Here is a 19,730-nt window from a genome sequence, read left to right as displayed (position 1 = left end):
TGGCACAACAGGCAGCTCTCACTTCAGGAGTTATATAGAGTACATGTCTGCCCCCAGCTGGTTTCTCATGTGTATGAGCTTGGTCAGCACTGAAACCAAAAGTTTAGCTTATAAAAGACTGTTCAAAAATGTTTCAAAAGACATTAACAGCAGAGGAGTCATCAAAAACATCCTTTATTAGATGGATTCTAAAAACACATAACAACATGTGCAAATCTTACAGATAATGTTCAGTAAAACTTATTCACATAAAAATGGCACTGGAGGGAAATTCAACGCCACTGAACCAAGGTGTGGACACTTTAGGATTTTTAGCAGAGTCTTTTCAGGAGCCACTCCTCTTCTGTTTATGTACAGCAGCCTCTTTTTGACGTGTCCTCGCTCAGTAAAAGTGCATCTACGTACTGTCGATCATGCTGAGCAACCAACATCCTAAAATTAAGAGAAGTATAAAATCACTGTGCAGCAGAAAGCACAATGTTTGAAAATAGAAATGAGTATTCACAGCACTGACCCTGCTTCTTTGTGACCAAAATAATACGACAGGAACTATTAGGTACAACCCATTTACAGTGATCATGGTATGGTATTATGGACTAAATATGAGTAACTCAGCAAGCAAACACATGTTGGTTCCAGCTACATGAATGTTGTTTGACGGCATCTCCTCCACTCTGGTAAATTATGATGGGCATTTTTCAAAAACTGCAAAAACTGCAAACTGAAGCCTTGAAAATATCGATGAAGTTGAATCACCTCTCTGTAACAGTTTCAATGAGGACTGATAAAACTGAATTCATTCAAACTGTCATGAGGGTAGGATTTATTGTGGGACTGTTGTGTTAGGCTGCATTAGTTTAGCTGGGTATACATTATAAACTGGCAACTGAGTACTGGCTACAATTACATATACAGTGACTGACTAAGTGTAATAACAAAATGTGCAGGAAAAAAATATGATGTCATACCCAGCCAGGTCAGTCATCAGCTCCTCCATGTTATATCCGGTCTTGGCGCTGCACTCGTAAAACAAAGCCTGGTGCTGCTGTGTAAACCAGAGAACAACATTTTATTTCATTAGCTCAAAAAGTATTTTTCTTCCTTAGCAGAAACATTATGAGAAAAATCACTGAAGAAAGTTGTTTGAATATTCAAAGGCACCTCACCTCTGCCAGCCTCTGCCCGTTGTCTGTCGTCACTTTTCTGCTCCATCTGTCAGCCAGGTCCAGCTTGTTCCCCAGCAGCATTAACACTGCACCGTCACACATCTTCTTCTGCGACATACAACAGGTCACAGTACACAAATATTAATGTGTTAGTTCTTAAAATGTGATGTTGCATCATCCACATTAGCATCTGACAAAAACACCCCAAATACTGAACAAAAATAGTACAAAAATAAATATGTGTCTACTGAGATTCCTATTGTACTGCACTGTAAATAAAATACATGTGTATTCAAATTTGGGTAAACTGTTCATCACCACCTGCTCACCTTCACAGAGACCATCCATCCTCTCACTGCTGTGAAGGAGGGGGGTTGCATTACATCATACATGGCGAGGATACCGTCAGCCTTCCGGTAGTACTGCTCAGTGATGCTGCGAAACCTGGAAAAAGAGTCAGTAAAAAGGAATAAGTAAATATTAACACACAAAAAGAAAAAAAAAAAAAAGAGTTATTAGGTGGTAATATGATTCTACAGCTGTCACATCTGACCTCTCCTGTCCTGCAGTGTCCCAAAGCTGCAAGGTGACTGTGGTGGAGCCCAGAGTTAAAGTCTTCATGTGGAAATCTAGACCTAAAAACAACGGAGGGCCCTGGTTTCATATCTTACTTCTACATATAGAGGAGCAAGTTAATCACTGAGAAAAGAATGATACATTGAAATCTTACCAACAGTTGCACTCATGTTACTGTAGAAGCGTCCTGTGCAGTAGTGCCGGATGAAGGAGCTCTTACCCACACCCGAGTTCCCCAAGAAAACCACCTTGAACACTCGATGAGGAGGACTGACAATTTTTCTCTAAAATTTAGTTAAAAGGCCAAACTTAACAATTTGATTGATTGAATATGTATTTTTTTTATTCCATTAAGAGGGAGCACATTTTTGCCAGAGATACATGAAAATCTGTGCTCTAGTCTCCAAAAGCCTTTTTATATTCATCATTACTTCTTTTGCTGCTACTGTACTGTTAAACTGATAGTTTAAGGATAAATTGTGTATATTTTTAGATTTAATAATTTCCCTACCTGAGTTTGAGCCTGTTCAACATTTTCACACCTGACTCTACGTGACGGTTGGATTCTCTTGGCTGTATTTGTCACCACTTTGTCTTTGTCCTGCTCCCACTCATCAGATGAGCTCAGCTGTCTTCAGAATCAATGAATACACAAAATTAGTGGCTTCCTAGGGCAAGGTCATTCACTGCAAAGATGATAAATGTAATATCAGATACAGTTAGTCATACAAACCTTTTCAGTGGCTTGTCTTGCAGTAAGTAGTTACCTATGACTGACCCTCTCTTCTGCAAAGTCTTTGTGACATTTGGATTCTACAAAGGTTTTTTTGTGGAAAGTAAGGCAGAAGAAACGAGTAGCATTAAGATTTCGACTTGAATAAACAGATGTGCTATGGTAGATATCCAAGGAGCATTCATTAACACTGTTTTCTCTGTAGTAAAACCAACTGTTTCACAGGGATTCTGTTCAGTAGTGACATTTATTCTGCTACAAAGTACTTTAACATCATAATCATTTATCAACAATACACTTATTTTATCATAAATTATATGACAAGAAAAAAATATAGGAAATAATCAACAGGTGAATGTTTTGTGTCCTTTGTCAGATTCTTCGTTCAGAAACTTTAACACAAAAAGACTCATGGAAGCTCAAATCCAAAAATATCTGTAATTAACAGCTTTGGCAAAACTACCATATTAATTTTATGAAGGAATGTGGAGGGGATAAAAGGGAACCTGCTAAGAATGTGAGAATTGTGATAAATTAAAGGGCTTCATTAGTTTGGTAAATACTGACCCACTTTAGTTCACTTGCATAAATAGTGCTATGTACAATATCATTCATGAACATATATATAACACTCTTTGCTTCACCGTGTCCTTGACACAGGACAGGATTAATGTCTTTTCAACACTTCACCAACCACAACTACAAGAGAAAAAACCAACAACATTGCTGACATGCAAAACTCCTTAATGGTGTGAGTGACATTAACACAAGTTCAGCCAATAACCAAACAATAACAGCTGCCCATATAAATAATCATTGTCCAGAGGATGGACTTAGCTTAGGGTGGATAAATCTGCTGCGTCCACGGGGTGCAAAGGTCTTCACTGAGGTAACGAGTTAATGGCAGAGCAGGAAGGACAGAGCTTTTGTGACTAACCCTCCTCTGAGACTGTCGGGCATCTTTCTCATCTCGCAGTGTTTTGTTCATATCCCTGACACAAGAGGAGAAAATCATTTAGAGCCGTTCTCACATTGACTGATGCATGTTTGGAGCAGTGAATGGTTGAATGAAAGAGAGACATGAAGTACACACACTGGAATTACATTAAGGACTTTTCAGGTAGTCTTACCTACAAATTCTTGTTAGTACATTTCTTCCATCGTCACTACAAAAGAACTTGACTCAAAGATAAAACAGCAGCAGTTTAGATTTACCTCAACAGCTCCAGTTGTCTGAAGAGGCTATCCTTCTCTTTCTGAATGTTCTTTGACACCTTCATCACATTTCTATAGTGAAACAAACAAAAGATTATTTCTATATTTTTGTTATTGTAAACAACCCCCATAAATAAGGCTAAAACCAACAAAGAAGTGATCCTACTAAATGTTACCAAAGCTTGATATACAGTATCTTAGTGCTCTGTTCCAAAAACTATTAACAACACATCAGTGAGCCACACTGTTGCTCTGGAAGACATGTTCCTTATTTACAATGAACATGTACACTGTAGTTTATTTGATACACCATCCTGCTGCCATAAATATTCCCCTGTCCATGACACAGAATATGTTTGCTAAAAATGACAGTGCCCAGCTGTATTAGGTTATTACTTAACAACCTTTTAGATAAATGAAGTTTAATGTTGGTGAGCTGTTTTTAAACATTTAAAGCTGAGCTGAGTGCCACCAAGAGGGTGGAAAGTATTGAGACACAGAAAAACACATTGTTAGTTTGATCTATTTATAGTGTTTCTTGAAAAATAAAAGAATTATGCCAGCTGTGTCCTTTAATAAACCCCTGTTATTCTTGCATATTATCAGATCATCTGCCAGGGACATGGGAGTCATTTTATGCTCAACCGAAGTCCAGGGAATTGTTTACAGTAATTTCATTCTCTATACTTTTGGGTATTTTTAAACTTGTTTGACATGAAACACTTATGTATGCTTTTATTTAATCACACATTCGCTTTGGTGACTTTTTGCTGGTCTTGATTAGAAATAAATAAGTTAATAAAAAAACTTTCACGGCCTGTAGCGAGTTTCACTGGAACTACAAAGGAAACTCATCTGACACCCATGTGTATTTTTTGTTTTTATTACAAAGCATTCAAGCATATTTGCTTTATTTTTTAAGAAGTACTATTGAAATAAAGCGATTACGATCATTGTAATTAGTTAAAAAATAATGTCAGCCATACTACAAAGTGAGACAGTGTTTTCGTAATTGAATCTCTGATCTTATACTTGGGACTTTCAGGCAGCTCTCTGTGCTGTTAGCCACTCACCTCTGCTTGGCCACTTGCTCCTGGGCAGCGTTGAGCTGCAGCAGGCTGAGCTGACCGAGCGCGGCCTGCAGCTGCTCCCTGCTGCTCTCCACCTGCTCCTGTAGCTGGATGTTGAGGCTCCGCAGCTGCTGGTTCTGCTCCTTGATGTTTGCCTGCTCACAGCTCAGCTGCCGGATTCTGGTCTCCAGCTTAGGAACAAAGACAGGTCCTGTTGATTCACTCATTACACTATTGCACTCTTCAGACATAACATTAGTGCCATTTGAATGCCTACCTCTTTCTGTTTGGTCAGTGTACTCTCCAGCTCTTGCTCTCGCGTCTTCAGCTCCTCCTCGAGTCGCTGCCCTCTTTGCTTCTGTCTAATACTGTCCTTGATTTCACAATAAATTAATTAATTGCTATTATGATGATCACTCTTGTTAAATGGCACAAATGTTGGACTAAAGAGCACACGTGTGTACCTGAGCCCGGTGTTTCTGTTTCTCCTCTCTGAGTTGATTTTCCATGTCTTCATATATGGACCGAATAATCTGATCGTGTTCGGTCTCCCGTCTAAAATAGGAAAAAAACAAACCAAAAAAAACTCACAATCAGAACACTCACAGTTACATTTGTCAGAGTTTATGTACAATATATTGTGTTCACTGTGCAGAGGAAAGCGGGAGGAAGTTGGGACCTGCGTAAAGCTTGTTCCAGACTGTCTCTCTCTCGGATGGAGTCCTGTAAATGGGACACAGCGTGGCTCAGGACGCCCTCCAGGACACTCAGCATCTCTGGTCTGTCTCTCTGGAGTTCACACCACAGAGAACAGAGCTCCTGCTGACTGACACACATCAACACAACACAACAGTTAAAAGACTGAGGACATCTAACCTTAACGGCACATCAATCACTTATGTTACATAAAAAGTAGACTGTTGTGAATGGAAACTGAGGAGATTTTCCCAAAACACTTCCAGTTTTGTCTTTTTGACAGTAGCAAGAAAATATATTATGGCAGCAGCAAACAATTATTTTCATTATTGATTTATTTAATGATTAAATTGTTTAGTCTATAACATATCAGAAAATGGTAAGAAAAAAAATGCCCATCATGATCACCAAGGTCAGGACAGAAAACCAGAAAACCTTCACATTTGAAAAGCTGGAACCAGAGAAATTTGGCATTTAATTGATTCATTGATTATCAAATTAGTTGCCAATATATTTTCTGTTGATCAAGTAATAGATTAATTGACCAATTGTTGTGGCTCTAAAATACATCATATATTGTTTATTAATTAATTAATTAATTATTATTATTATTCATTCATTCAACACCAACATGACCCACTAACACAAATTAATACTTTGTGTGTGCTAAATGGGTAAAATATGATTACAAGGATATAAATCAGTGTGAGGTTTTTAGAAAGGTATGGCCACCTTTGTGCTAATATTTAAAGATACAGGTGCTGCTTTCTGTTTTTGACTGTCTAGAATCTAATACGATGATCAACAGTCTCAAAGGCCTTAATGAAAAAAAATTGATCTTACTCTTTGAAAAGTTTGTCGCCTCCCAACTCCATCAGTATATTTACAAATCTGACTGCAGCGGAGTCCTGGGACCAGTCCACCTGGTCTTCATCCTCCTCTGCTTTGTCTTGGATCAGCTCAGTCATGTCCTCCAGTCCCATCAACTCACCTGCACCACAGACAAAAAAAGCCACAGAAGAATTTGTTTAAACTGTATGAGAAAAGTTTTTGAATGAATATTAGCTTTTCCCATAAATGCCACAGTGAATTGTGGTCTCAAATTCCTCAAAACACTTCACTCACCAAGTCCTGTGTTGAACTCAATGGGAGTAAGAAATCCATTGCTCTCTCGGTCCAGACTTTCAAACACTGTCTCCAGCTGTTCGGGGGACAGTGGCAACTCCCCTTGTAGCCTCTGACCAGAAGAAGGTGCAAAGTTCAGGTCTTAACAATCAGCCTAAAAGTTGTTACTCTGCCACACTAGATGCTCACCTGCATGTCCCGCTTTGTGATGAACCCTTTCCCCTCTTTGTCACACAACACGAACAGCTGCTTGGCCTTGCCCATGGTTTCTGCCTGCGGGCTTCCTGGCACTGCCTCTTTGGGGGAAGCCAGCGGGCTACGTCCGCGGCCCGACCTGGGGCTCCCAGCAGACAGGACCCGTGGTCTGGGGCTCACTGGGACGGCCTCACCGCTGCCTTGACCCACCAACACTTCGCCATCATTCAGCCACATAGACATTACTGTACAAGAGGAGCATGGATATGGGTGGGGGAGGTGGTGTATGTGTCTATAAATTAGTCAATCAACAGCAAAATAATCAGCAACTGTGCAAAAAAGCCAATTATGCAAAAAAAAAGTAACCAGCAAATGAATCGATAATGAAAATAATTGCAAGTTACAGCCCTAATGAGAAGTGTCTTTAAAAGTGTCTGTATTTCAGCAGCATTCAAATTATTTATCACTGTAAATAATTAGAGACATTTACTCTCATTTTCCTGATAAACTGGACTGAATTTAATGACGTTTTGGATCTTCTCTCTTAGTGCTCCAAGCTGGTCCTACAGGTCCTCCCTTGTCAAACATGAGGTGAAGAACAAACTTTAATGTGCACAGTCATTAGACTATGTGTGTGCACATCGTCTACAGCTGCTAGACATGTCTACACTCAATGAAATTTTATTATTGTTTGAGGGATCCATCATGATGGAAATTATTTGACACATTTCTATCAAAAACGTAACTGAAAAATGAATATTCCCAGGAGAGGTTATGACAAAAACGCTTGGATTCAGACAGCACAGCCCCTTGTCCTCGCTGTTTATCTAGAATAGGAAAACTTATATAAATGCTATGCTGCCAGAAGTATCTGTGACGGTGCACCAGGATGTGTCGAGGGTAAAAAACAGGATGGTGTCATGTGAGAAGGGTTACTGTGTACTTGAAGAGGAGGGTGGATGGCTACGAGAGAAGAGATGCAAATCAAATATTTGCATTGTCAGAATTACCACAATTACAAACAAATTTCACTCTCAAGAACTATGGGGAAAATAGGCCACAGTACCTCAATGACATTCACAAAACAGTGATTTATGACAGCGTCACACACAATCAGGCTTCAGGTTAGATGGCATTTCTATCACAGCGAAAGATCATAGCAGCATAAATCACAAGTAGTTTTGTTTAAATAGAATAAGAAATGTTTCAAAATTAAGGCAGAAGAAATATATCTCTGGGGCTCATCAGGCTAGAGTGCAAACTGAACTGAAATGTGCCCAACTAATAAATGAAATTATCTATCTAGTCCTGCTATCTATGAAGGCATAAAACCTAAAAAGTATATAGCTACTGATAATGGCAAGTAATGCACTTGCAGATGATCTATAAAGCCTTAAAACTAGCTTATGACATAAAGATATGCGGGGTTTCTAGATAAAAAGCTCATGTAAACATTATGTTTTAAGGATGTCAAACCAGACTCCCAGTTAGCCAGCAGCCACGCCAAAGGTCAAATAAACTTAAACACACCTCTGACACTGTTTAGCAAGGTCGGTGTGTGGTGCAAGGTGGAGCTGCTGTCACATTCTGGGAAAGTGGCACCAAGTTATTAAAGAGTTTACAACATGTTGTAAGCTACAAAACTGTCAGTCAAACTTTCTGTGATAAATGTCAACATGGTGCCACACTCAACAACATATGTTGCTTTAAAACACTGCGACAGCGTTCAATAATAAAACTGCAAGATTAAACAGACAGCCTGGTTGTGAAATGCTGATTAGCGTTTGAGACTGTACCAAAAGTTTCATTAAAACGCAGCTCGGTTCCCCATAATGACTGAAATGGCTAACACACGAGCAGTCCTGGTGCAATGCGGCTAAACTGAGGAAACCAAAACCAACGGAATGTACATTTATTATTAAAGGAAAAAAGAGCCGCAAAAACTGCTGTCAGTCGGTTGTTAATCTACCAGGTGAACATGAACATATTCGTCTTAGTGGTTTTAAATGACCTCACAACTGTATTTCATGTCAGTGCAGCGAAGTTGTAGAAAGTTTGGCTACTCACCGACCGTGTATTGGACGCAGGTATCTACTACCTTTGGTCGCCTCAGTCACTCAGACAAATACTGACTTCAACCGCTGGGTGGCAGTGAGGATCTGTACCGTAATGTTTAGTGCAGCCTGCAGCCGCGACTTGCAGACACACTTTTCTTGAGAACCTATAAATGGGTTATTACGGTAGCGTTACCATGGATTTGCGGAAATACATACGTTACCGCCATGGACCATGGTTACCTCTCTCCCAGTGGGTAGCATTCTTTGCTTATAAAAGTGGGAATATGAACAATTTACTGGTTATTCTTGCCCCAAGATGACTTATTTTTGCTCTTCACACGTTTTTTGGTAAGTAAATATTGGTTAACTGGTATTAGTTTAGCTTGCTTACGTAACTGTAAGAAGTCAAACAATGTTGTTGTGGTTAACGTAGAAAACGTGTCTGAAGTGAGTTCCACGAAGTTAAAGCCTGAGGTGTGCCAAATGCCAACAGAGTGTGTTGTGGAAATAAGTCAGTAGTAACTCTATTATCCGTCTCCAAGATTATCCTCTGCCAGGGCTAAATAACGATAGCCTACCGTCATAGGGAGATTAGATGTGTAAAAAGAAAGAAAGGAAGCGTAATACTACTACAACAACAAAACAAGGGTTGGTGGTGTCCGCGGAGGTGAAAATAATCTGTAATCCCAGCCTTGACCTTTCCACGCCTGCCTGTGTAACAGTATGAGCATCTTGACCTTACATAGTTACGTTTACCGCTAATTTAGCTGTGTGAGAAAGCTGACCAGTTACATCGATCCTTCATACCGCACGGGAGAAAGCTAGCCTCAGATAAAACATAGCGTTGCTTCCCTGAGTACGGAATAGAGGTACAGAAACAATGTGTTTTTCTATCAAACAATACAACCAAGGTCTCTGTTGTTTCACAGCCTTTCTATTCTTCTTTGCAGGTAATAATGCAGCAAATGAGGAGACTTTCCACGGCAAAGATGTCAACATGCAGCATTTGAAAAGGTCAAACGCGTTTCATCTGATATCTTGGACTGCCTGCAGTCATCACAGAGATTCTTCTTCCCTGAGGACGACAAACCGCATGTTTCTTTGCAGAGGAACGATCTGGAATAAATAATACATAAAGCAAAAGAGCATTTATGGAAAAATCCACCACTTTCGGACTATGTGAATGAACAAGCTTTAATTCAGTGGTGTCTGCCTGCTTCTAGACCTCTGCAGTGTTTTAGCACTTTAGTATGTAGGGGTGATTACTGACAAAGCTTTTCACCATCAAGTACCTGTGCAGGGTATCTGTAAAGAGAAACGGCCAGAGGAAAATAGGAGAACAGACTGTGAAGCTTGGTGGTTCGCAGGATCAGGCTCCCGAAGATGCTTCAGACTGGTAACTACTCGCTGGTGCTGCTGATCCAGCTAACACTGTTGGCCTACGACCTCTTTGTCAACTCCTTCAGTGAACTTCTGAGGGGAGCGCCTGTCATCCAGCTAGTGCTTTTCATGTAAGTCACTAAACTACATACTGAAGAGATCAGTTAATTTATCAATCAGTCATTAGTCCATCAACTGGAAGTGGATTGATTCCAGTTGATTGATTTAAAAAAAAAAAACAACAAGTTATTCATGTCATTATCAGGTAAAAATACCAAACACTGTCTGCATCTTCAGACATGCAGATTTGCTTTCTTTTCTTCAAGTCATATTATTATATGTTTCATATGTCATATCATTATCAACTGGAACATTCTTTTTTTTTTTTTTTACCATTCTTGATAATTCATAAAATAAATTGATTGATTACCAATCTAATTAATCCGTAACGAAATGATGGTTGTTAGCTTCTAACCTTAGACATATTTAGTTTTGGGTTGAAACTAAATGTTTAAGGCTGGAAATAGCTCTTATTGGTGATTATATATTGATTACTCAATTCATTCAATCTATATTATGGACACGCTGTTCTCTTAAATCAGCAGATTAATGAACTAATCTAGAGAGAGATTTACATTATTCAGATGCTTACGAGGATATCGGATATGATCACCAACCGTTTATATCCCATCACAATTTCCAGTGTGTATACCTGGAAAATACAGAGGCAACACCTCTTTGTTACAGAGTCTTATTCAGTGGTTAGTGTTCATTCATTACTTGGTTGGCAACAATTAAATCTATCACAGGCAAATGTCCCTCTATTTGAGAGAACAAGTCATGTCCTTTTAGATTTAGCAAAGAGTTTTGGCTTCAAAGACATTGGACTTTTAATCATTACTAAATGGCCCAGTTAGTGAATGAAGCCTTGTAATAACCAGCACTCCTTCATTTCTGAGTAATCAATATTCATACAGGGTCTATATTAATATCTTACTCTATCACCTTTATTGAAAAAACACTCTACATGGTCATGTGTATTTTGTTGACACTTTGTGGACATTTTTCTGTATGGATAACTTAATTGAAGGCCCATACTGCTCACTCCATCAGAGACCAATATGAAAAATAAACCAGTATAATGTGTGTTTACAGAATCCAGGACATTTCCATCTTATTCAACGTGATCATCATCCTGCTGATGATGTTCAACACCTACGTGTTCCAGGTTGGCCTAGTGTCTCTGTTGCTGGAGAGATTCAGGACTCTGCTGATATTCTCTGCTCTTTACCTGACACTCAGCATCTGCTTCCACTGCTGGGTGCTGGTACGCTCCATCACACCATCACACCATCACTGACAGCTGCATATCAACTCTGTGCTAAAACTAACTTAAGCCGAACATGTTATTGTTTCTAAGTGAAATATTGATGAAAATGATACTTTCCATGTATAAATCTGTACTTTCTTAGTGAGTGAGTGCACAATGTTAATTCATATAACCTGTACCTGATGAGAATTTCTTGTTTTTTTGTTTTTTTTAGAACCTTAGGTGGCTTGATTCAAACCGCTTTGTTTGGACAGATGGTCTTCAAGCTCTTTTTGTTTTCCAGAGAACAGGTAATTGGTGGATTAATGCAGTGGTACATTTTACATCACGACTAATCCATTTTCTGTGTCGTCATTGAGTAACTGTTCTTTCTGTTAACAGCGGCAGTGTTATATTACTACTTATATAAGCGCACAGCCGAGTATATGGGAGACCCGAGGCTGTATGAGGACTCTCTGTGGCTGCGCGATGCCTTTGCCAGAGCTCGTCAGTGAAGAAAGGACAATTCTGAAAGAGAATTAAAAAGATCTGCCAAGAAAGCCCCCCCCCCGGTTCCCTGACAACATTGCAACATTGATCATCATGAGCTATTCTGAACTTTGAACTATTTTCTAAGATTTTTTTCATAATTGACACTTGGAAAGCCTGACACTATTACACACACAAAACAAAGCAATGGGCTGATGTTGAACACTGACGGAACTCACTATCAGATAAAGAGGATGAAGCAAAGTCTCAACCACAGTTTGTGTTTACTGGCTCTTCATAGCCAAGCGAGCAGCCAGTTAAATGGTTTACACTACAGTGGCAGGTAAACCAACCATGGCTTGTGTTATTGTTTTAATCTGGATTGAGTCTGTTAATCTATGTGGCCTTTGTAATTCAATTTGAGTTGTAGACAGAACGCAACACATTGAAAGAATGTCAGATGTTTAGAGGAGCTCTGTTCAGGTATTGCCTTCCATGGCATTAGTTTGCTTTTATCTATTTTTATGTATAATAATTGGTAGAACTACATGTAGTAAAATTGCTTTATTGGAAAGGTTATTCCCTATTTTGCCTTATATAAGATTAGTATGTGCTGTTTACATGATTCATATTTTAATAAGCCAATTTTCATTTCCTCCTGTCTTTGAGTGAGGATCTTTGAATCGTGTTTACTGCTGTTTTTATTAAATAATCCTTCTGTAATCCCGGTGTAATCCTTCATCTCGGGGGTAGCCAGTATTATCCTGGAGACAAGGTGAAACAGGCTGCTCTATTTTTAACACGAAGATTAATCAGGGATTGAGGTTTTAGGCGCCACTAGTGAAACGCACCATAAATAGTCTATAGCGCGACAAAATAAATCTTCTGTCTTAAAGCACCCAACAGGTTAAGTTGCAGTACACTTTGGGTCTGGTCTCAATAAAACTGTTAATCAACATTTTACATAACCAATAAAATCAATGAGATAATGATAACTATTTATCATTGCAGCAATCATGGTAAAGAAAAGAAAGACACCAAAAGTTGTACAAATCCCCTTTACTTGTGAAAACAAAACCAGAGTCCATAAGATCCCACAATGTCAGTGCAGTCCAATTAAATCCAAAATCCATTTTGTGTTGTGTGTGATGTCCTTCGTTCCACTGGAATGTGTCATTATTATTATAAGTCAGTCACCCGAAACTGCAGCAAAACGAGAGAGAGAACGCAGTTAACTACAAAACTGTTTCAGTGATTCAAAATAAAAACCATTAGACTGTAACATAATTTTAAATGTACCTTTATACATAGATGCCAACCCAGAGTAGTAAGAACAGCACACCGAAGCCCATGAAAAGTGAAGCCACGAGGGAGATCAACAGCTCTTTGTAGACATCCCTGGTGTATTTTGTTGAAGTCACCTCATAGCTGATGAAAAGTTAAGGCAAGCTCATAAAAAAGTCTAACCACCAGCAAATTTATGTGCTCTACTCAAGGTCTAATGCCTCCTGCTTCGTTTGTGAGTGTAGCTTATTTTGTAATTGTTCGTAGTGTTGGTGTATTATACTATACTGTCTGCTCTGTCATCCTGTATTCTTTCATTACATTTTCGTGAATCACTATTGAAAAGGGCACACTGAAAATGTAGACAAAAAAAAAAAAGAAAGAATTTTGTTCATTAACAAATTCAAAATTCAAAAACAGGCCTTTTTTACACCAGTTTACTAACACAACCAAAATAAACAAACCTTTAACAGCATCTAAAAATAGACTTGGATTTCATCCTGGTTCCAATCATGGATTTTAATTTCTGGTGTAAAAGTTGTATCTTGATCTAATATCATCTCAAATCTCATACAGACATGGACTTTTCTAAATGCTTTTTTAGCGGTAAATAAGAACGCTCTCTGCATGAGGTTAATATTTCTCCAGTTCAGCCAAAATTATCCCCCACTCTTTTGGAGATACGACCAAAAGGGATTGAATTGAAAATATCTGTAACTATCCCTTATTGCACAGGAAACCTGTGTGGACACTGTTCTGACAAGTTCCATAGGTCAAGTAGAAGCAGGAAGTCATTCTGCAAACTGTGATGTTTGGATATTCACACCCGATAGCTTAGGTAACAATTTAATCATACACCTTTGTTTTCTCTTTCCGGCTAAGTTTGGCTAACCTGAGGTTTGTTTAAAATGTCTGCTTGTGTTTCTTGTGCCATCATGCTTCTTTTTAGAAGTGTCACAATGTTCCCAATTTTAGCCATTAAGTTGGTGAGCACAATGTTACTGTTATTGTAGAGGCAGGTTTACCTGCGTCCAGAGGTCTAAAAGTTCCATTGTTGGTAACACAGTAACACACCACATTTGTTAGGGTCCCATGATTTACAGCTTTGCAGGATGACAACCAAGGCTCCACAGGACATGGTAAGAAACTGTGTGACCCCACAGCGGTGCCACTCATTGACTGACTGACTGACTGACTGACTGACTGACTGACTGATGAAATTATTCTTTACTCATGAATCTTTACGTAATTCATACCTGCAGAGTACTAAAGTAAATTATAAATCTATTAACCTAAAATGAATTCCAATTATCCAAAATTCTTATTATCAAATATTCAAACTTGAGTACTAAAAAGTAAAAAGGTGCAGTCATGGTACGGCTCATACAATTATCAATTAAAGTGATGGCCTGACATGTGAAAGTAAGTACCAAGTTGTAATAAACTGCAATTATCTTTTGAAGTTCACATCGACTCAAATGAGTGGAAACCAGTAGGTGTCTGGAAGGTATGAGGAAACTGATCTAAAATCCTATGGTATTATGTAAAGCAGACCTGCAACAATTAGGTTAATAATCATTTAAAATTAATTGGCAGCTATTTGGATAGTTAATCATTTCAGTAATATGTTTTTTTAAACTGCCAAACATTCTCAGATTTCAGCTTCCACAAAGAGAGGATTAGCTGCTTTCTTCTGTTTTATATCATTGTAATCAGACTTTTCTGATATTTATAGACAAAGTGATTGAGCAAGCAATCTAAAAGATAATCGCCATATTAATTGATAATGAGAATAATAAAGCTAAAGTATCAGTGCCTTTACTTGTTGAGAGTTAGACTAACTAATATGATCTTTCAATTAATCTTGCAAGGTCTTAAAGTATTTTATTCTACAGCAGCCTAATGGTCTGTGGTATGACCCCTAATTTCATGTTAACCACATACAGCGTGGTGTAGAACAAGCAGTTAAAGGATACACGAAGAACCAGGCGGTGAAGAACATGCCGATGGCCAGCAGGACCACGGTAAGATGGGGGAACACAGCCGGGTTCACCGGGCTGGTGTATCTGGTCATGGCCTCGAGTTCCTGCAGAGACAGAGAGAGAGGGAGCACACACAGGTGGGTTAGAGAGGCTACACCACCTCAACGAACCTCCTTCAAAACCGATTAGTGGTGCAGAAACTTACCTCCGTCAAGAAGGTTATGTTTTCACCGATCTGTTTATTGACAACAGGATAACGCCAAAAGTACTGATTTGCACCAAACTTGGTTGAGAGATAGGGCACGGGCCAGAGATGAACCCATTATATTCTGGTGCACAACCAAATAATTTATTGTGAATTTGAATTTCATTCTCTGAAGTCTGGTGTATGCTGTTGAACATTTGCCTTGGCGGAGGTCTGTGCTCTGTGGGCACAGTTCTAGTTTATTGTCTGGTTTAGTTTTAATCGAGCAGCTGAATCGGTGAAAGACAAGCTAACGATCCTATGCTAGCCTGCATATCTGCAGCTACACACAACGCTTTCACACAGAGCGCAACGTCTTACACATGAAATAGAGAATAACGTGGATCCATAAACCATAATGATATATTAGAGCTGAATTCATATAAACCATATAAACTTGATTTATTTTACCATTTTGTAATGAAGCGGAGCTCCTGCTTCTATGGTCCAAGATGATAAGGCCACGTACTGTCTATTCCTTCCTGGTGTCGTGCTGACGTATGCTTTACGTCACTATGTTGGCCATTGCTACCCTCAGTTTTGTTTGTCAGGCTCAGGCTGCGTGGAAATCTCCACTGGTGGAAGAAGTAGTCAGATCAGAAGAACTCGCATTTAAAAATATTGCAAATAAAAGTCATGCATCAAAATATATTACTTATTAAAAGTATGTAAGTATATCTGGGGAAATGTACTTAAAGTAGTCAAGTAGAAGTAGCTTACTCAATGCATGATGCATTCATGTGTAAGCAGCTGGTCAAGGTGGAGCTAATTTTTATTCATTTTATGTAAAGAGGCAACTAATGATTATTTTTTAAATTTTTTTTTTTTTTTTTGATTGTTCTTGTAAATAGTGGGGAAACTCACAATTCACAATTAATACTTATCCAGAGCCCATAGTGACACCTTGGAATGTCTTGTTTTGTTATTAGTTATCTTAGTTATCCTATCTTAGTTAATTATCAGAATAATTACATGGAGAACACAGCTAGTCCTCACAGTAGAGAAATGTTAAATTCTACCACTGGACTCTTTATTCTGGACTGGAAATGTTCTAACTCATAGACTTTACACTACGTATGTCTAAAATCTCCACATGCCAGGCCATAATCACTTGCTTGTTAAAGCTTACTGTTTGGTGGTGGTGAACTTTTTTTATAACCTAACAGGCCAAATTCTGGGCATCTGTACTTTCTTTGGTGTTGTCAATGAATCTTTGGCTGCCATCTAATGGACGGAATGAGCAACTAACCACTTTTCAGCTCAGAGCAGTTGGACAATCAAACAGGACACAAAATTCAATCACAAATTTATTTACTGCATGCATTCATAGTATTACAGCATAATTTTGACAAAAGGCATTGAAAATGTAATGATAAAATGAGCTAAAAAGTAAAAAGTAGTGATATTAAAGTATGCAACAAGTTGCAATGTTATGGCATTTTCTCTTAACAAACAGTGCTAAAATTAGAAATGTATTTGTGTGTGTTTTCATGCTTATCAATCGTTTCTGGGCTCCAATAGCTAAAAGTTAATATATTATTGACAATACAACAACCAAAAAATATCAACTATAAAAACAATTTGATAAAACACATCGGATAAAAAGGAGCAGTGGTAGTAACAAAATGAAGCTATACAGTTACATGTAATGCAGTTCTACCAGAGTATTTGAAACCAGTCTGGTGCACTGGATAGAGCAGTGAGCAGTTCATATATACAGTGCAAAAAGTGCTACAGTGGTTTCATTATGCTAGCTGGTGCTTTATAAATAAGCTAAAATACAACACTATACCCACTTAAGTAATAATAATTATACTAAAAACATTACACAGTGTCTTCATATTATGATAAATTCCATAAACTTTTGTCAGATGGCTGTTTTTCCTATATTCCTTATAATATTGATTTTACATTTGAGATACACTATTGTGTTTTTTTGTTCTGAATACAGACACATATGGAATATGTATTTAAAAACTAATTTTGACAAAAGCAACAAAAGCATGGTGGTGTAAGTATGTGAGGAATGCTTTTAAAACAAGAAATAATAACAGAAAGGAAAACATTATACAATTCAGTTATATCAAAAGAGTTATCACTGCATACTCTTAATTGTATAGGCACAGGAAAAGTATTCAAAAACATCCAGAGAAATATATGAAAATGTCCAGTGTATAATATCCAATTTTATCTCTGCAGTGTGCGTATATAAATGCAATTACATTGTGTTTACCTGTGAGCTGAGATGTATCATTTTAGAGAAATGATTGGGCGTGCACCTGAAATGATATATGCCATCTATTGCCTTACCAGCATTCTGTCCAGTTAGCAAAATACAGTGTAAGCCATTCCAGTGTTTCTTGAAATATTGTCAGTGTTGGACTTGTTGCATGTCCATTATCAGATGCTAAGAGCCTGTCTCTTATACACATCTCCATGGTTTCGATGACAGGCACAGGTACACTCCCCTTTTTCAGCTCCATTGAGTCCCACCTGCTGCCCATCTCACTGAAGGGCACTCCCTCCTCAAACCACTTGTTCCGCTCCTCTAATCGCTTCGCTTGCTCGCGGTCCCAGCCCTCCCCTTCTCCTCTCTGACTGGCTGGAGATAAGTCAGCGTCCAGATGCCCGTTTACAGTTTGGTGGTGGCGGTCAGCCTGATGGGAGTTTGCAGCTGTGGTGGTGGTGGAGGTGGAAGTGGTAGGTTCATAGCCAGAGTCTTTGCTGGTGAACCGAGCGAGTGGTTGGCATGACGACGGTCTCCGGGAGAGGGAGTTCTCTTTCTCGCTGCCGGTGTCTGATTGGCTGAGGTCAGAATGAGGGAGAGAGAAGGAGAGTAGGGTTACACATCAGAAGAAAGATGATAGAGGGGGTTCACTGCAGACAGACCACCCAGTCACTTCGTCTGCATTTCTTCACAGTGTTCAGGAATTTTCACGTCTATGTGACTCATTTTTAATGAATTACATTCAGGAATTTTGTATATTTTGCAGTAATATGAACAAATAATATTATCACTACTCATAATCTGTCATTTATTTATCTTGTTTCCTATGTTATTTCCTATAGGTAGACCTACTATGTTGGTTCTATTACAGAAGACATAGGACCCATGAAAAGCCAAGGTACATGGCCAGTGAAGTCTGTGTGTAAACTGACACAGGCACACACATTATTTAATATAATGTGTCTTTATAGTAGCAGTAGCTTGTTGGTCAACTATGAATTGTCCACTGCCTTTGACCCTTGCGTCTCTTAACCCCTTTCCTTTTTCTCTGTTTTATCTTCTACATTACTACAATCTGTATTTTATGTGTGGCACTAAATTGTTTGTCATGAGTAAGTTATGATTATTGTACACAGTAGTTTCCAAGTATTGGTGGAAAGTAAGTACTTTTTTCACAAATATTGTACTTAAGTACAGAGTTTAGGTACTTTTTACTCCACTACATTTACATGGCCTTACATACAAAACACTTGATGGATTTATAAAAATATGACGTTTTTATTAAGGCATCAGCAATATAAATTATAATACATACTATTTCTATACTAATGTAGGACTTGCCATGGAGTATTTTTTATAGTGTGGTGTTGCTATTTACTACATTAAAGGTAAAGTCAGACTCACTGCGTGTTATTCTGGATCGCCTGCTTTAGTAACTTCACCCACATCCGCCGTATTCTGGAGGTCATAGCAGAGAGAGTGAACACTGCCCTCTTTGTCTGGAGGAGATCAAAAGGCAGATGGAAGACACACACGCACACGTGCGCACAAACACACACACACACACACACACACACACACACACACACACACTGTTAAACAGGAAGCAGCAAAACATGAAATTGATGTGGAAATGGGGGGAGGGAGGTGTCTGACTGTCCATCTGCCTTGTGGTTCACTTTACAAAATGAGCAAAAAAAAGTACAGTAAATACACACTTGTATTTGGAGTCCATAGCTCTTCTCTATGTCGCAGTCTGACACATGCACACAGGATGTCAGGTTGATCTCTCCGTCCAGATCATCTGACTGCAGCACAATGAGAAGAGCTCAGATTCAATCAGGTCAAATCATTCTTCAGCCCAAACATCAAAGAAGAATGAATTTATCATATAGAATTGTTTTAGGAAAACAGACATTAGTGGCAACCTTATACATAAAACCCTTTCAAGTCATACGGATTGAAATTAATTGTTATAGATT

General features: G+C 38.6%; 4 protein-coding genes across 6 annotated transcripts; 1 reads left to right on the top strand and 3 right to left on the bottom strand.

The window, feature by feature from the left end:
- Nucleotides 1-158: 158 nt before the first annotated feature.
- cracr2b (calcium release activated channel regulator 2B) lies at nt 159-8,884 on the bottom strand. Of its 2 annotated transcripts, none has more exons than XM_023422541.2 (18): nt 8,844-8,884; nt 6,771-7,021; nt 6,582-6,693; nt 6,300-6,447; nt 5,440-5,586; nt 5,225-5,315; nt 5,038-5,133; nt 4,764-4,951; nt 3,691-3,762; nt 3,413-3,467; nt 2,476-2,555; nt 2,254-2,374; nt 1,897-2,026; nt 1,720-1,801; nt 1,496-1,610; nt 1,167-1,274; nt 969-1,045; nt 159-432 (listed from the first exon to the last, which is right to left on the bottom strand). In XM_023422541.2, the coding sequence occupies exons 2-18, from the start codon at nt 7,017-7,019 to the stop codon at nt 348-350; spliced, it is 1,956 nt and encodes a 651-aa protein (XP_023278309.1). In that variant the 5' UTR covers nt 7,020-7,021; nt 8,844-8,884; the 3' UTR covers nt 159-347. The 2 variants fall into 2 exon arrangements, with proteins under 2 accessions (XP_023278309.1, XP_087034397.1); XM_087178271.1 differs by having other exon boundaries at nt 969-1,042.
- On the top strand, nt 8,612-12,734 carry tmem138 (transmembrane protein 138). Of its 2 annotated transcripts, none has more exons than XM_087178272.1 (5): nt 8,612-8,748; nt 9,784-10,344; nt 11,369-11,540; nt 11,758-11,833; nt 11,925-12,734. In XM_087178272.1, exons 2-5 carry the CDS (start codon nt 10,217-10,219, stop codon nt 12,035-12,037), a joined length of 489 nt encoding a protein of 162 aa, XP_087034398.1. In that variant the 5' UTR covers nt 8,612-8,748; nt 9,784-10,216; the 3' UTR covers nt 12,038-12,734. The 2 variants fall into 2 exon arrangements, with proteins under 2 accessions (XP_087034398.1, XP_023278155.1); XM_023422387.2 differs by lacking the exon at nt 8,612-8,748 and adding an exon at nt 9,045-9,181.
- Nucleotides 12,735-13,055: 321 nt separating this feature from the next.
- Nucleotides 13,056-16,045, bottom strand: tmem258 (transmembrane protein 258). The gene is made up of 4 exons (XM_023422388.2): nt 15,933-16,045; nt 15,272-15,381; nt 13,311-13,439; nt 13,056-13,214 (listed from the first exon to the last, which is right to left on the bottom strand). Exons 1-3 carry the CDS (start codon nt 15,933-15,935, stop codon nt 13,313-13,315), a joined length of 240 nt encoding a protein of 79 aa, XP_023278156.1. The 5' UTR covers nt 15,936-16,045; the 3' UTR covers nt 13,056-13,214; nt 13,311-13,312.
- Nucleotides 16,046-16,055: 10 nt separating this feature from the next.
- Nucleotides 16,056-19,690, bottom strand: LOC147818189 (uncharacterized). The gene is made up of 4 exons (XM_087178317.1): nt 19,467-19,690; nt 19,153-19,206; nt 17,950-18,326; nt 16,056-16,096 (listed from the first exon to the last, which is right to left on the bottom strand). Exons 1-4 carry the CDS (start codon nt 19,481-19,483, stop codon nt 16,056-16,058), a joined length of 489 nt encoding a protein of 162 aa, XP_087034443.1. The 5' UTR covers nt 19,484-19,690.
- Between the last annotated feature and the right edge of the window lie 40 nt (nt 19,691-19,730).

This window comes from Seriola lalandi, unplaced genomic scaffold, assembly GCF_002814215.2.
Source record: "Seriola lalandi dorsalis isolate HSWRI2012SDOR001 ecotype SW California unplaced genomic scaffold, Sedor1 jcf7180002054682, whole genome shotgun sequence".
Classification (NCBI taxonomy): Eukaryota; Metazoa; Chordata; class Actinopteri; order Carangiformes; family Carangidae; genus Seriola; species Seriola lalandi.
Note: the sequence above shows the minus strand (reverse complement) of the source record. Positions and strands in the feature narration are given on the sequence as shown.

What these genes read in the sequence shown, in the direction of transcription:
- cracr2b (XM_023422541.2), bottom strand. Translation starts at nt 7,019, where the DNA reads ATGTCTATGTGGCTGAATGATGGCGAAGTGTTGGTGGGTCAAGGCAGC. An exon ending in CTGGAACAAGCTTTACGCAG is followed by an intron (nt 5,316 to 5,439) that starts GTCCCAACTTCC and finishes TTCCTATTTTAG; the next exon opens with ACGGGAGACCGAACACGATC. An exon ending in AGACAACTGGAGCTGTTGAG is followed by an intron (nt 3,468 to 3,690) that starts GTAAATCTAAAC and finishes CTCTTGTGTCAG; the next exon opens with GGATATGAACAAAACACTGC.
- tmem138 (XM_087178272.1), top strand. Translation starts at nt 10,217, where the DNA reads ATGCTTCAGACTGGTAACTACTCGCTGGTGCTGCTGATCCAGCTAACA. An exon ending in ATCCAGCTAGTGCTTTTCAT is followed by an intron (nt 10,345 to 11,368) that starts GTAAGTCACTAA and finishes GTGTGTTTACAG; the next exon opens with AATCCAGGACATTTCCATCT. An exon ending in GCTTCCACTGCTGGGTGCTG is followed by an intron (nt 11,541 to 11,757) that starts GTACGCTCCATC and finishes TGTTTTTTTTAG; the next exon opens with AACCTTAGGTGGCTTGATTC.
- LOC147818189 (XM_087178317.1), bottom strand. An exon ending in GCGATCCAGAATAACACGCA is followed by an intron (nt 18,327 to 19,152) that starts GTGAGTCTGACT and finishes TTCTGACCTCAG; the next exon opens with CCAATCAGACACCGGCAGCG. An exon ending in CATCGAAACCATGGAGATGT is followed by an intron (nt 16,097 to 17,949) that starts GTATAAGAGACA and finishes TTCTTCCACCAG; the next exon opens with TGGAGATTTCCACGCAGCCT.
- tmem258 (XM_023422388.2), bottom strand. An exon ending in TTCACCGCCTGGTTCTTCGT is followed by an intron (nt 13,440 to 15,271) that starts GTATCCTTTAAC and finishes ACTTTTCATCAG; the next exon opens with CTATGAGGTGACTTCAACAA.